This window comes from Rhineura floridana, chromosome 13 (assembly GCF_030035675.1).
Source record: "Rhineura floridana isolate rRhiFlo1 chromosome 13, rRhiFlo1.hap2, whole genome shotgun sequence".
Taxonomy (NCBI): Eukaryota; Metazoa; Chordata; class Lepidosauria; order Squamata; family Rhineuridae; genus Rhineura; species Rhineura floridana.
Genome location: NC_084492.1, coordinates 21,090,213 through 21,104,924, shown reverse-complemented (window position 1 = coordinate 21,104,924; position 14,712 = coordinate 21,090,213). Strand labels below are relative to the sequence as shown.

The 14,712-nt window shown below is 42.2% G+C and overlaps 2 protein-coding genes across 2 annotated transcripts in view; both read left to right on the top strand.

The window, feature by feature from the left end:
• Window positions 1–14,712, top strand: part of PSKH1 (protein serine kinase H1) — a 75,328-nt gene that overhangs the window by 55,247 nt on the left and 5,369 nt on the right. The window lies entirely within an intron of this gene.
• Window positions 861–2,114, top strand: LOC133369373 (leukotriene B4 receptor 1-like). The gene has a single exon (XM_061594646.1). The coding sequence runs from the start codon at window positions 861–863 to the stop codon at window positions 1,857–1,859; it is 999 nt and encodes a 332-aa protein (XP_061450630.1). The 3' UTR covers window positions 1,860–2,114.

The window sequence follows — 14,712 nt, the reverse complement described above, 5'->3', positions numbered from 1 at the left end:
ATGCAAATAGGATAACACCAATCCTGGCTCAATTGCATTGGCTGCCGTTAGGTTTCCAGGCTCAATTCAAAGTGCTGGTTTTTGACCTATAAAGCCTTATGTGGCTCAGGACCCCAATACCTTAGGCACCTGAATGAATGTCCCCAGACCCTGCATTTGTCATCTGAGGCTTTTCTTCGTGTGCCCACTCTGAGGGCAGTGCAGAGGCTGGCAACACGAGAACATTCCTTTTCAGAGGTGGTTCCCCAATTGTAGAATGTTCTCCCCAGACAAATGTGCCTGGTGCCATTGTTCCCTGGGAAGACAGATTGTCTGATAAACCACTCTGGGAATTGTAGCTTTGTGAGGGGAATGGATGTTTCTTCACAACTCCCAGTCCCCTTAACAAACTATAGCTACCAGGCTTCTTTGGGGGGAAAAACATGACTGTTCAAAGTCGTATAAAACTGCTTTATATATAAGGTGCCACTACACAACAGTTCCTTTTACCCTAAAAAAGAACATTGTGTGTAATAATGCAGTGTGAGCATGGTTGGAGTATCAAAGCATGGTTCCTATTCAGCACTTTTCCAGTTGGGTAACAGGCACACATCCTCTGGAGGGATGTGGATTGCATTAACAGAGCTTCTCTATTTAGCACGCATGTCTGTTGCAAACCAGTTGGGAAGTCCTGGTTTGAGCAAAAGAAAAAGTAAAAAAAAAGGAAAATGTTGGGTTCTTGCCAATGTTTTGAAAATATGTGGCAATGTATCTATCAACTCTACATTAGCCCTGGTCATTTCCCTTTTTGCACTGGAGCTCTGCTGATGCGCATTCTCTGACAGCTATCAGCAAAGGCTGCGTTCTGTGTGAGGTGCACAATGGCCCTCCTGAATACCACAGAGACGCCCTGGAACAACACGGTGACAGGGGCATCATGGGTGGAGGCTAGTTTGCTTCCAAGTATCTTCCTTGGCGCTTGCTTCCTGGTTGGAATGCCTGGGAATGGTCTTGTGATCTGGACGATTCTTACCAAGTTCCCACAGCGCTCTTTCACTATTGTACTCATCTTGAACTTGGCGATGGCTGACTTAATGGTCATGTTGACAGCACCATTCTGGATTTACTATTTCGTCAACAGCTGGGTTTTTGGAGATGCCATGTGTCGACTGCTCATCTATCTTGTCTACTTAACCGTGTATGCCAGCGTTTTCTTCATCACCCTGATGAGCCTCCACCGCTTTGCTGTTGTGGTCCTTCCGTTCGCCTCCCAAAGGTGGCGGAGGCCATGTGTGATACACAGGACATTGCTGACAGTTTGGATACTGGCAAGTGTCTTTGCATGCCCGACTCTGATATCTGCATCAAGCCAGAATGTGGAAGGAGAGTGTACAGATGAAATATATTACTCTGACGAGCACCGCCTTGCAGTTAACATTCTGGAGACTTTGTTTGCCTTTGTGATCCCATTTGCTGTGTTGTCCGTCTGCTATTCCTGTGTGGTGAGAAGGATCCGGACTCTGAAACACCACAAAGAAATGAAGACTGGGAAGCTGGTTGCTGCTGTGGTCGGGGCCTTCTTTGTGTGCTGGCTCCCCTACCACATCTTAAATCTCATCATAATCTCTGCACTGTTGCTGAAATATGCCCAACCAGAGAAAGCAAAGGCCTTGCTAGAGACAACTGAAGCTTTGACAAACTTTCATGGTTCTGTAGCCTTTTTAAGCAGCTGCCTGAACCCCATCCTCTATGCCTTTGCAGCCCGGAGCTTCCGTGGGGGGCTACGGGAGACCAATTTTGCCAAGTTATTTGGCAAAATGCAACAAGACACAGAGGAAAAATCTACTAGAGACGCTACCGTTTCACTGCAAGCTTTGTAACACCAGGAGAGTAGGGGGTAACTTTAGAATAAAATCTTCCTCCTCTAACATAAGCATCTTCTGCATATATAAATAATCAAAGGAAGGACTTCAAAAGTGCTAAGGTGGAATAATGGGGGCATCTAGCAATCTGAGGGAAATACACACACACACACACACACACACAGAGAGAGAGACTCATCCATGGTTCATTATAAACTTTCCAGTGAGAACTGTTTACATCTATCCCAGCCAAGCAACCTTCCTGTTTGTGTTGCTGCTTCATCCAGGTCACTTCAGAGTATGTCTCTACTCTCTGTGATAGAACCAGGAGCCCTGGACGTGTTGAGATGCGTTGCCTCCTCTCAATCCTGCTTAGGGATGGATGAATCTTTCAGTTGTGGTTTCTCTCAATTTCTCATTTTTCCAGTCTTAAATTGAGTTCTCCACATTTCCACATCAGTTTGGATTTTAAGTCATAAAAATTCACCAGCATTTTAGTGCAAATTCTTTCTAATGTATACGTTTTTGTATGCAGTTTTGCCTAATATATACCTTTTTGCAAAACAATATTCCTTAATATAATGCATTTTTGTATGTTAATTTCACCAATATGTACATTTTTATGAACACTTTACCCTAGTATGTGGATTTTTGTACACGTTGTTTGGCTGGAGAACTGCACTACAAAATTCAGAGAAGCATGAATTTTGAAAGATGGCTGCATTTTGGTTCCTGTATTGTTTTGGAAAGTGCATATTAGGTAGGTTCATCTGTAAATGTGAACTGAACTGCATTTCCTCCCCATTCCTAGTCCTGCTAGGCACTTGGGTCCCCAGGACAGAACAGGCCCATGACATATTCTTTCCCAAAGTCTTGCTGCTACTAAAAAGAATCACGTGAACCTCCTGCCTCCACATAAGGGCATGTTCTGTTCAAACTTTCTGGGAAGAAATGATACCTTGAAATACCATACTGCCTGATGGGAATCTTCTGCTGAAGCTCACACATGAAAGTATTTTGAGTAAGAGGACAGCTAGCAGCAAGGTATTCAAATACCCTTCAAATTTTTATATTGAGCTAACTTGTCACTGTTCATGGCAACAAGGATTCTAATGCCCCCACCATGGGGGAACTGGTGTATGATCAGTTAAACATTCAGAAGTTTGATGCTGGTTGGTGTTAAAAATTTTAAAGTTAGTGTTTGTCTGTCTCTATCACATACATGGTAAGAGAGGGTAGCATGAGATACCTAGTTTTAGGTCTCATCCACACCATATATGTAAAGCACTCTTAAACCACAAACAGTCGTGGCTTCCCCCAAGGAATCCTGGGAACTGTAGCTTGCTAAAAGTTCTGGGAATTGTCGCACTCTGTGAGGGATAAATTACAAGTCCCAGGATTCTTTGGGGAAAGCCAAGATTTGTTAAAATGGTATGAGTGCTTTAAATGTATGGTGTAGATGTGACCTCACAGCTGCAAGTTATGGGACCCCAAACATCACTCCAGCTACAAAGGCTTCTGTGGCTATTCAAGGTGCCTGGAGAGAGACCAATTGAGATGGAGTATTATTGCTTAGGAGTTGTTGCTGGGGTCAAGATTTAGTTTTGGAGATGTATTATTTTTGCTGTTATCTGGATGATGTTCTTATATTTTTATTGTTAGTCCTTATTATGAATGATCAGCGGATTGTTTAATTTCATTGTATGTTTATTAATATGGCATGTCTCATTAGCCTGATGTTTCATGACTGCTTAAATTTCATTTAGTAATTGTTAGTGAATTATCCTATATAAGCTTTTTGATGTTGTGAGCCACTTTGAGCATGGTTTACCCTGGAAAAGTGGCATAAAAATAAATGATGATGAATACAGGAAATATGGAGATGACCAGCAATCTTTTTTTTATCTTAGGGTAGACATAATGATCAGCTGAGTTGATATGATGCCCATATTAACATAAGCAAGAGGAGTGATAATTCTACTTTATTCTGTGCTAGTTGGACTTCACCTGGGGTACTATGCCTAGCTTGGGGTGCTTTAAGAAGTATTTAGGACCTGAGCACAATAGCACTTTCCTCTCATCCAGTTTTCCAGCAACTGGTATCTAGAAGCATGCAGCCTCCGACAGTGGAGGTTGAACATATCCATCAGGGTTAGGAGCCATTGTTATCATAGAATCATAGAATAGTAGGGTTGGAAGGGGCCTATAAGGCCATCGAGTCCAACCCCCTGCTCAATGCAGGAATCCAAATCAAAGCATTCCCGACAGATGGCTGTCCAGCTGCCTCTTGAATGCCTCCAGTGTCGGAGAGCCCACTACCTCTCTAGGTAATTGGTTCCATTGTCGTATGGCTCTAACGACAATGTTATGTCATATGTTAACATTATCTTTCCTGAATAATGGATTATAATATATTATATAGTGAAATATAATGATATAACAATACATAATTGTCTAATCTTTCTTGATTGTTCATTTACATCAACCAATAAATTAGAATTTATTTTTTTTTGCCCCAGTGTGCATCACTTCACACTTGTTTACACTGAATTGCATGTTCCATTTTACTACCCATTCATCAGTCTGGAGAGGTGCTTTTGGAGCTCTTCACAATCCCCAGGTCCTTTGAAGGCTCCACTTTCTACACCCCTCCATTGGAAGAACTGCCCATTTATTCCTACTCTCTGCTTCCAGTTTCTTGACCAGTTCCTGATCCACAAGAGGACCTCTCCACCTTTATCCTATGACTTCTAAGTTTACTCAGGAGTCTTTGGTGAAGTACTTTGTCAGAAGCTTTTTGAAAGTCTGTGTTCACAATGTCAGCTAGATCATCTCTGTCTATATGCTTGTTGACACCCCCAAAGAATTCTAATATGTTAGTGAGACAGGTCTTAATTGCTATGCTGGTTCTGAACCTGGTCAAACTGTATGGTTAGTCTCAACTATGGTTTAGGGAAACAAGCCAATTTTCAAATTGGAGTTTATGATCCTAACATGTTTCCGTACACTGTTGTTAAGATTAACCACAATTTCTGGTTTGGACATGACAATAAACCACACTTAACTGAAAACAGAAGTAATAGCTTATGATCTTTGCCATGAGGAAGAGAAAGAAAATGGGGCGCAGAAGCACAAGATTCATGCATGTTATGCTAAAACATCGTTTAGTAATATGTCCAAACCAGATCAGTGTGAGGGAAATGTACACTGCACATGCTCAGAGGCACTTTCTATTATCGCTTTTAATGAGACTAGTAATCCTAAATCTCTGAAGGGCAGGGACCACAAGGAGATAATTGTTGCAACATTTTGACTGAAAAATACACTGTGAGAAAGTGGTTTGTGTGGCAATTTTTGGAAATGCAATTTCCTGTTTTATTTTTTCTTGAAGCTGGGGAAAGAGCTTAATTTCCTGTTGCATTTTCAAACATGGACCTGGTGAGCAAACACCTGGGGTTTTTTGGCTGGTGGTGAATGAGAGAAGACTTCCAGGTGTGTTTGAGATTTGTAGTAAGCAAACTGGAACAAATTGTTTAGTTTCCTATCCATCCCTCCAAAAAAAAAAAACCTGTAAGATTTTAATCCCGTCCAACAGATCCTGAACCAAGCTGATGAGGAATTTCCAGTGTTACAAAAATGATTACTTTTTTGCTGTTTCCTCACCTCAGGGTAAGGATGATAGGAGAAATTAGTTCAATTCTCATTTTAATGCAAGCCTACAAAAGTTCCTGCATGGCCACAAGGGACAGAGGGGATGTAGCTGAGTATTGGAACATCTGCTTAACATGTAGAAGGTCCCAGGTTCAGTCCCCAGCATCTCACGGTAGGACTGGGAATGTCCCTGCCTGAAACCCTGGAGAACAGCTGCCACTCAGTGGAGACAATACAAAGTTAAGTGGACCAATAGTCTGACTTGCTATAAGGCAGCATCCAAAGTTCTTATGTGTATATTATGCAAAATTTGCACTAAAATGCTGATACATTTTCATTAGGACTTTTTTTTAATCACAAACCATGTGGAAATGTCAACTGAAGGCTGAAAAAATGAGAAACTGAGAACAACCAACATTGGCATATTCACCCATCTCTAGCCTGGATAGATGCAAGACCAGATGGGAAAGCTGCTTAGGAAGAGGGTGGAAAAAAGGAAAGTGTTGGATATAAGTATAATAAAAGCAGGGGCAGCACAAGACCTCTCGCTCCCTGAGGCAGACCCTTCCAAGTCAAGGAGTCAGTTCTTTTGGTGCCTGAAGTGGAAGGTTCTTCAAGCTCCCCTCCTTGACAATACAAATGCAATCACAATAAAATAACCAGTGCTCTTTTTTTTGTAAAAAATGAGGTGCCAGTACTCAAACCATGATAAAAGTGCTGTGAGTGCCAGCACAAAATGGTTGCCATGGGCAGTAAAATAGAGGTGACAGTGAGTACCATCACACACACAGAAAAGCCCTGAAAATAATTTGCTACACTTTCATGACACCCAAGGGCCACCTCATTCTACCTAGTGGTAGCATTGACCCTGATTCAAAATTAAAAAAAAAAAAAAACAACCCACACCTTCCCATAATTTCACATCTGCAGCTGAACTAACAAAGACGGACTTGTAGCTTCCTTCCCTGGTCGATGGACTCCCAAGGGAAGACCACAGCTGACAGCATTTGCCTCATGTGATATGATTTGTTGCTGCTGTGGCCGTCCCACAACAAGGAGAGTGTGACTGTAATCTCTGCCTGGGTAAAATTAAGTTGCTTTGGTTCCCGAACATCTGGGCACTGGCTTACTTAAAAAAAATATTCTTACTGTGACACTTTTAGATAAGAAGAGAGTGGCCTTGTCCAGACACAACATTAAACTGTTGTTTATTGTTACAGGAACAAACCTAGGCAAACCTTGGGCTCATGTGGTTCCCCCTCTCCTCCAGTGCAATCACAATTCTGGAAGTCTTTGCTTCTGTTTTTGACCAGCCACAGTTTGTTGTTCCATTTAAAGCAGGCAAACTGTGGTCAGTCTTAACTGTGTTTAATGAAACAATGTTTTAAATGTTTCTTCTGTTGACCTGGTTTTCTTGCTACTTTTAAACATTGCCGTTCTCAATATTATTTTTGTTGATGGCTTATTGTTTATATTGTACAACACCCCAACATGTTGCCAAGAATGAATGATGTCATCCCATAGCTGGGATCTCTGCCTATGGGGTCTTGCATGATGATCACCTGTGGAAGTCTCCCTTTATCTGCCCAAGGCAGGTGTGTGGCAGAGGTGGACTCATGGAGGGAAGGTTAGCCATGTGTACTACTTTGCAGAGGACAGTCCTCTATTTCAGTGGTCCCCAAACTTTTCCCCCCATGGACCACTTGAAAATTGCCAAGGATCTTGGTGGACCACTTCATGATTTTTCTGCCTGTTTTTGTAATTGTCATGTGCTGTGCTAGATGCTGTATGGTTTTTAATTCTATTTTATTGCTTCTTTTACTTCTTATATTGTATTTTATTGTATTACAATTGTAATTCCATAGAATTCAAATTGCAAGTGTTCTTCATACACATGCTGAGGACTAAATGAATGAAACTCGTGGGCCACTGATGGTCCATGGATCACAGCTTGGAAACCCCTGCTTTATTTCAAGGGCTATTGGAAGCATTCTTCTATTAGAAGGCATCCTCTATTTCAGGTTTGAGGAACCTTTGGCCCTCCAGATGTTGCCAAACTACAACTCCCATCAGCTCCAGCAAGCATGGGCAATGGCCAGGGATGGTGGGAGTTGTAGTTTTAGCAATATCTGGAAAACCAAAAGTTCCTCACACCTGCTCTGTTTGAAGGGCTGTCCGATCCAAGCCTTATTTAAAGATAAAGAATCGTAAGAAGGGAGAGCAGCAGGGGCCATGAAGTGGCCCAGCCAGCCCATGGGCAGTCTGGCACACAGGGTACCTGGTCATATTCTTGTTCCTTGCTGTGGTGAGATGTATTGCATTCGATTTAAATTATAGTAATTGTTTGTAAATTTTCATGTATAAATTAGCATATGCAACTCTGTGCCATCTTTTTCCTTTTTTTTTTTTGATAATGCACTGCTGGCCACCCTAGTGATAGGGAAGTCATCAACATCTGGAAGCCCCAAAAGACAGCAACAAACAAATAAACCCACCCTGCAGGGCCAAAAGTTTCCCACCTATGCCTTAATTAGGAAGATGTGGAATTTCAGGTGTCACCAGAAAAGTTTGCTCTTTCGACATTTCTCCCCCTCAGAAAAATGTACAAATGTGGCAACACTGGAAGTTCCCTCATGATGGAAAGGTCAGATCCCTTCTAGGCCCATTCAGGCTGGTTAGCTTTGAGAAAGGGCTGTGTACTTTACCAAGCAACTGAGTCAACTGGGAGTACAAGGCCGGCCTAAGACATTGTGGTGTCTGAAGTGAAGAACAAGATGATGTCCCCACCACATCCCATATGGAATCTCAGCAGCCTGGCAGTTGAATCTTACTCCAACACTGGCGAGGAGTTGTCCTCCTCTGTACCTGAGGGCAGCAGGTTAGGTTAGGGCAGCCTTTCCCAACTAGTGAGCCAGCAGATGTTGCTGGACTACAACTCCCATCAGCCCCAGCAAGCATGGCCAATGGTCAGGAATGCTGGGGCTGATGGGAGTTGTAGTCCAGCAACATCTGCTGGCCCACTAGTTGGGAAAGGCTGGCTTAGGGTCTTCAGGGCAGACATCAAGGCTAGCAACAATAAGGGTATGGGAGGAGCTGCCAATTTTGGTTCTCTCAGTTTTTCATTTTTCCAATCAGTTCTCCATATTTCTGCAGCAATCTGCAATGTTAAAAATAATCCTCATGAAAATTCTTCAGCATTTTAGTGCAAATTTATCCTAATAAGCACGTTTTGTATGTATTTTTTACTAACGTCCAAGTTCTACAAGCAATTTCTCCTAATGTTTCTCATTTTTCCAGTCTTAAGTTCAGTTCTCCACATTTCCACATCAGTTTGCATTAAAAAGAAAAAGTTCTCATGAAAATTCATCAGCATTTTTGTGTAAATTTCTCCTAATATGTACATGTTTGTATGCAGATTTGCCTAATACACACATTTTTGCAAAGAAATTTCCCGTAATATAATACTTTTTTGTATGTTATTTTCACTAGTATATTTATTTCTTTGAACACTTTACCTAGCATTTGCACTTTTGTACATATTACTTGGCTGGAGAACTGCATTGCAAAATTCAGACAAGGGCAAATTTTGAAGGATGGCTGTGTTTCGGACTTCATATTATTTTGGAAGAGGCAGATTAGGTTGGTTCGTCTTTAAATGCAAACTGAATTGAATTTCTCCCCCATCCCTACAGGGATGCAAACAGGAGTGGCTCATCTCTTCCCTCCCCAGCATGATTGGAACCCTCCTTGACTGGGGTCCTAGATGCACAGGGGTGGCTGGTTCCAATAGCCTCAGGGAGGGCAGAGGTAAGCTTCCCCTATCTGTATACTGTGTGTAACAGTTGCTCCTCCCCACGTGCCCGCAATTCAGGAAAAACAAGGTGTATAAGTTGCATGCTACACATCTAGCGAGCATCCTTCTTTGGCTCTTAAGTGTTAACCAAGAAACACATTGTTGTCATGCTCCATAGTTTGTATAATAGCGATCATTCAAGCAAAACAGAACGTTATCCTGCCTGCAAATGTAATAAGCAATGCTCTTTTGAGGGGTAGAGGGTAAAGCTAACTTTGGTGCCATTTGACAGGCCTCTTTGGTTTCCCCCCCTAAATGCTACAAGGTTTGTGCTCCACTGCATTTGTTGGTCTGCAGAAGTGTTACATGTAGAATACTATGTAGAATTTGTAAGAGTGGTGTTTTTTTTGAGGTGGGTGTCATTTGAACATACATCCTAAATGACACAACCATTGTAGCAAGTCCAACTGATGCCTGGATGGTAGGCAGCCACTCCTGTGTACAGTCTTATTTAGAATATAGAGACTGCATATGGCACTTATGGCTGTGAATGGGGGACAGAGTGCTCAATACTCAGCTTACTTTGAGCGTACATTTGACACCTTAAATTAGGGGTGGGGAACCTGTGTCCCTCCAGATGTTGTTCATCTCCTATCAGCCCCCCTCAAGATGGGCAATGGTGAGGGATTATGGGAGTTGTGGTCCAGCAACACCTGGAAGGCCATAGGTTCCCCAACCCCTGCCCCAAATGCTACAACCATTGCAGCAAGTCCAACTGATGCCTAGATGCAGTGGTGGCTGGTGGCTCCATGTCAGTGGGGCAGTGGTTGAGCATCTTAAACAGCCCCTTGAAAGTTCAGACGAAAACCCAGAGCGGATACCACTGTCTCACTGACATAGAGCCACCACTGCCACTATCTGGATGGTTGGCACCTACCTCTCTTGTGTACAGACTTACATAGAATATAGAGAGTGCGTGTGACTGAATGCAAGAGAGTGCACAACACCGAACTCACTTTAGTCCCCCCACCTCACTGTACACAGACACACACAAAAATAGCTCAATATGTTTTGGATCACTGGAGGTGGACAGTGGAGGTTGAACATATCCATCAGGGTTAGGAGCCATTGTTATCATAGAATCATAGAATAGTAGGGTTGGAAGGGGCCTATAAGGCCATCGAGTCCAACCCCCTGCTCAATGCAGGAATCCAAATCAAAGCATTCCCGACAGATGGCTGTCCAGCTGCCTCTTGAATGCCTCCAGTGTCGGAGAGCCCACTACCTCTCTAGGTAATTGGTTCCATTGTCGTATGGCTCTAACGACAATGTTATGTCATATGTTAACATTATCTTTCCTGAATAATGGATTATAATATATTATATAGTGAAATATAATGATATAACAATACATAATTGTCTAATCTTTCTTGATTGTTCATTTACATCAACCAATAAATTAGAATTTATTTTTTTTTGCCCCAGTGTGCATCACTTCACACTTGTTTACACTGAATTGCATGTTCCATTTTACTACCCATTCATCAGTCTGGAGAGGTGCTTTTGGAGCTCTTCACAATCCCCAGGTCCTTTGAAGGCTCCACTTTCTACACCCCTCCATTGGAAGAACTGCCCATTTATTCCTACTCTCTGCTTCCAGTTTCTTGACCAGTTCCTGATCCACAAGAGGACCTCTCCACCTTTATCCTATGACTTCTAAGTTTACTCAGGAGTCTTTGGTGAAGTACTTTGTCAGAAGCTTTTTGAAAGTCTGTGTTCACAATGTCAGCTAGATCATCTCTGTCTATATGCTTGTTGACACCCCCAAAGAATTCTAATATGTTAGTGAGACAGGTCTTAATTGCTATGCTGGTTCTGAACCTGGTCAAACTGTATGGTTAGTCTCAACTATGGTTTAGGGAAACAAGCCAATTTTCAAATTGGAGTTTATGATCCTAACATGTTTCCGTACACTGTTGTTAAGATTAACCACAATTTCTGGTTTGGACATGACAATAAACCACACTTAACTGAAAACAGAAGTAATAGCTTATGATCTTTGCCATGAGGAAGAGAAAGAAAATGGGGCGCAGAAGCACAAGATTCATGCATGTTATGCTAAAACATCGTTTAGTAATATGTCCAAACCAGATCAGTGTGAGGGAAATGTACACTGCACATGCTCAGAGGCACTTTCTATTATCGCTTTTAATGAGACTAGTAATCCTAAATCTCTGAAGGGCAGGGACCACAAGGAGATAATTGTTGCAACATTTTGACTGAAAAATACACTGTGAGAAAGTGGTTTGTGTGGCAATTTTTGGAAATGCAATTTCCTGTTTTATTTTTTCTTGAAGCTGGGGAAAGAGCTTAATTTCCTGTTGCATTTTCAAACATGGACCTGGTGAGCAAACACCTGGGGTTTTTTGGCTGGTGGTGAATGAGAGAAGACTTCCAGGTGTGTTTGAGATTTGTAGTAAGCAAACTGGAACAAATTGTTTAGTTTCCTATCCATCCCTCCAAAAAAAAAAAACCTGTAAGATTTTAATCCCGTCCAACAGATCCTGAACCAAGCTGATGAGGAATTTCCAGTGTTACAAAAATGATTACTTTTTTGCTGTTTCCTCACCTCAGGGTAAGGATGATAGGAGAAATTAGTTCAATTCTCATTTTAATGCAAGCCTACAAAAGTTCCTGCATGGCCACAAGGGACAGAGGGGATGTAGCTGAGTATTGGAACATCTGCTTAACATGTAGAAGGTCCCAGGTTCAGTCCCCAGCATCTCACGGTAGGACTGGGAATGTCCCTGCCTGAAACCCTGGAGAACAGCTGCCACTCAGTGGAGACAATACAAAGTTAAGTGGACCAATAGTCTGACTTGCTATAAGGCAGCATCCAAAGTTCTTATGTGTATATTATGCAAAATTTGCACTAAAATGCTGATACATTTTCATTAGGACTTTTTTTTAATCACAAACCATGTGGAAATGTCAACTGAAGGCTGAAAAAATGAGAAACTGAGAACAACCAACATTGGCATATTCACCCATCTCTAGCCTGGATAGATGCAAGACCAGATGGGAAAGCTGCTTAGGAAGAGGGTGGAAAAAAGGAAAGTGTTGGATATAAGTATAATAAAAGCAGGGGCAGCACAAGACCTCTCGCTCCCTGAGGCAGACCCTTCCAAGTCAAGGAGTCAGTTCTTTTGGTGCCTGAAGTGGAAGGTTCTTCAAGCTCCCCTCCTTGACAATACAAATGCAATCACAATAAAATAACCAGTGCTCTTTTTTTTGTAAAAAATGAGGTGCCAGTACTCAAACCATGATAAAAGTGCTGTGAGTGCCAGCACAAAATGGTTGCCATGGGCAGTAAAATAGAGGTGACAGTGAGTACCATCACACACACAGAAAAGCCCTGAAAATAATTTGCTACACTTTCATGACACCCAAGGGCCACCTCATTCTACCTAGTGGTAGCATTGACCCTGATTCAAAATTAAAAAAAAAAAAAAAACAACCCACACCTTCCCATAATTTCACATCTGCAGCTGAACTAACAAAGACGGACTTGTAGCTTCCTTCCCTGGTCGATGGACTCCCAAGGGAAGACCACAGCTGACAGCATTTGCCTCATGTGATATGATTTGTTGCTGCTGTGGCCGTCCCACAACAAGGAGAGTGTGACTGTAATCTCTGCCTGGGTAAAATTAAGTTGCTTTGGTTCCCGAACATCTGGGCACTGGCTTACTTAAAAAAAATATTCTTACTGTGACACTTTTAGATAAGAAGAGAGTGGCCTTGTCCAGACACAACATTAAACTGTTGTTTATTGTTACAGGAACAAACCTAGGCAAACCTTGGGCTCATGTGGTTCCCCCTCTCCTCCAGTGCAATCACAATTCTGGAAGTCTTTGCTTCTGTTTTTGACCAGCCACAGTTTGTTGTTCCATTTAAAGCAGGCAAACTGTGGTCAGTCTTAACTGTGTTTAATGAAACAATGTTTTAAATGTTTCTTCTGTTGACCTGGTTTTCTTGCTACTTTTAAACATTGCCGTTCTCAATATTATTTTTGTTGATGGCTTATTGTTTATATTGTACAACACCCCAACATGTTGCCAAGAATGAATGATGTCATCCCATAGCTGGGATCTCTGCCTATGGGGTCTTGCATGATGATCACCTGTGGAAGTCTCCCTTTATCTGCCCAAGGCAGGTGTGTGGCAGAGGTGGACTCATGGAGGGAAGGTTAGCCATGTGTACTACTTTGCAGAGGACAGTCCTCTATTTCAGTGGTCCCCAAACTTTTCCCCCCATGGACCACTTGAAAATTGCCAAGGATCTTGGTGGACCACTTCATGATTTTTCTGCCTGTTTTTGTAATTGTCATGTGCTGTGCTAGATGCTGTATGGTTTTTAATTCTATTTTATTGCTTCTTTTACTTCTTATATTGTATTTTATTGTATTACAATTGTAATTCCATAGAATTCAAATTGCAAGTGTTCTTCATACACATGCTGAGGACTAAATGAATGAAACTCGTGGGCCACTGATGGTCCATGGATCACAGCTTGGAAACCCCTGCTTTATTTCAAGGGCTATTGGAAGCATTCTTCTATTAGAAGGCATCCTCTATTTCAGGTTTGAGGAACCTTTGGCCCTCCAGATGTTGCCAAACTACAACTCCCATCAGCTCCAGCAAGCATGGGCAATGGCCAGGGATGGTGGGAGTTGTAGTTTTAGCAATATCTGGAAAACCAAAAGTTCCTCACACCTGCTCTGTTTGAAGGGCTGTCCGATCCAAGCCTTATTTAAAGATAAAGAATCGTAAGAAGGGAGAGCAGCAGGGGCCATGAAGTGGCCCAGCCAGCCCATGGGCAGTCTGGCACACAGGGTACCTGGTCATATTCTTGTTCCTTGCTGTGGTGAGATGTATTGCATTCGATTTAAATTATAGTAATTGTTTGTAAATTTTCATGTATAAATTAGCATATGCAACTCTGTGCCATCTTTTTCCTTTTTTTTTTTTGATAATGCACTGCTGGCCACCCTAGTGATAGGGAAGTCATCAACATCTGGAAGCCCCAAAAGACAGCAACAAACAAATAAACCCACCCTGCAGGGCCAAAAGTTTCCCACCTATGCCTTAATTAGGAAGATGTGGAATTTCAGGTGTCACCAGAAAAGTTTGCTCTTTCGACATTTCTCCCCCTCAGAAAAATGTACAAATGTGGCAACACTGGAAGTTCCCTCATGATGGAAAGGTCAGATCCCTTCTAGGCCCATTCAGGCTGGTTAGCTTTGAGAAAGGGCTGTGTACTTTACCAAGCAACTGAGTCAACTGGGAGTACAAGGCCGGCCTAAGACATTGTGGTGTCTGAAGTGAAGAACAAGATGATGTCCCCACCACATCCCATATGGAATCTCAG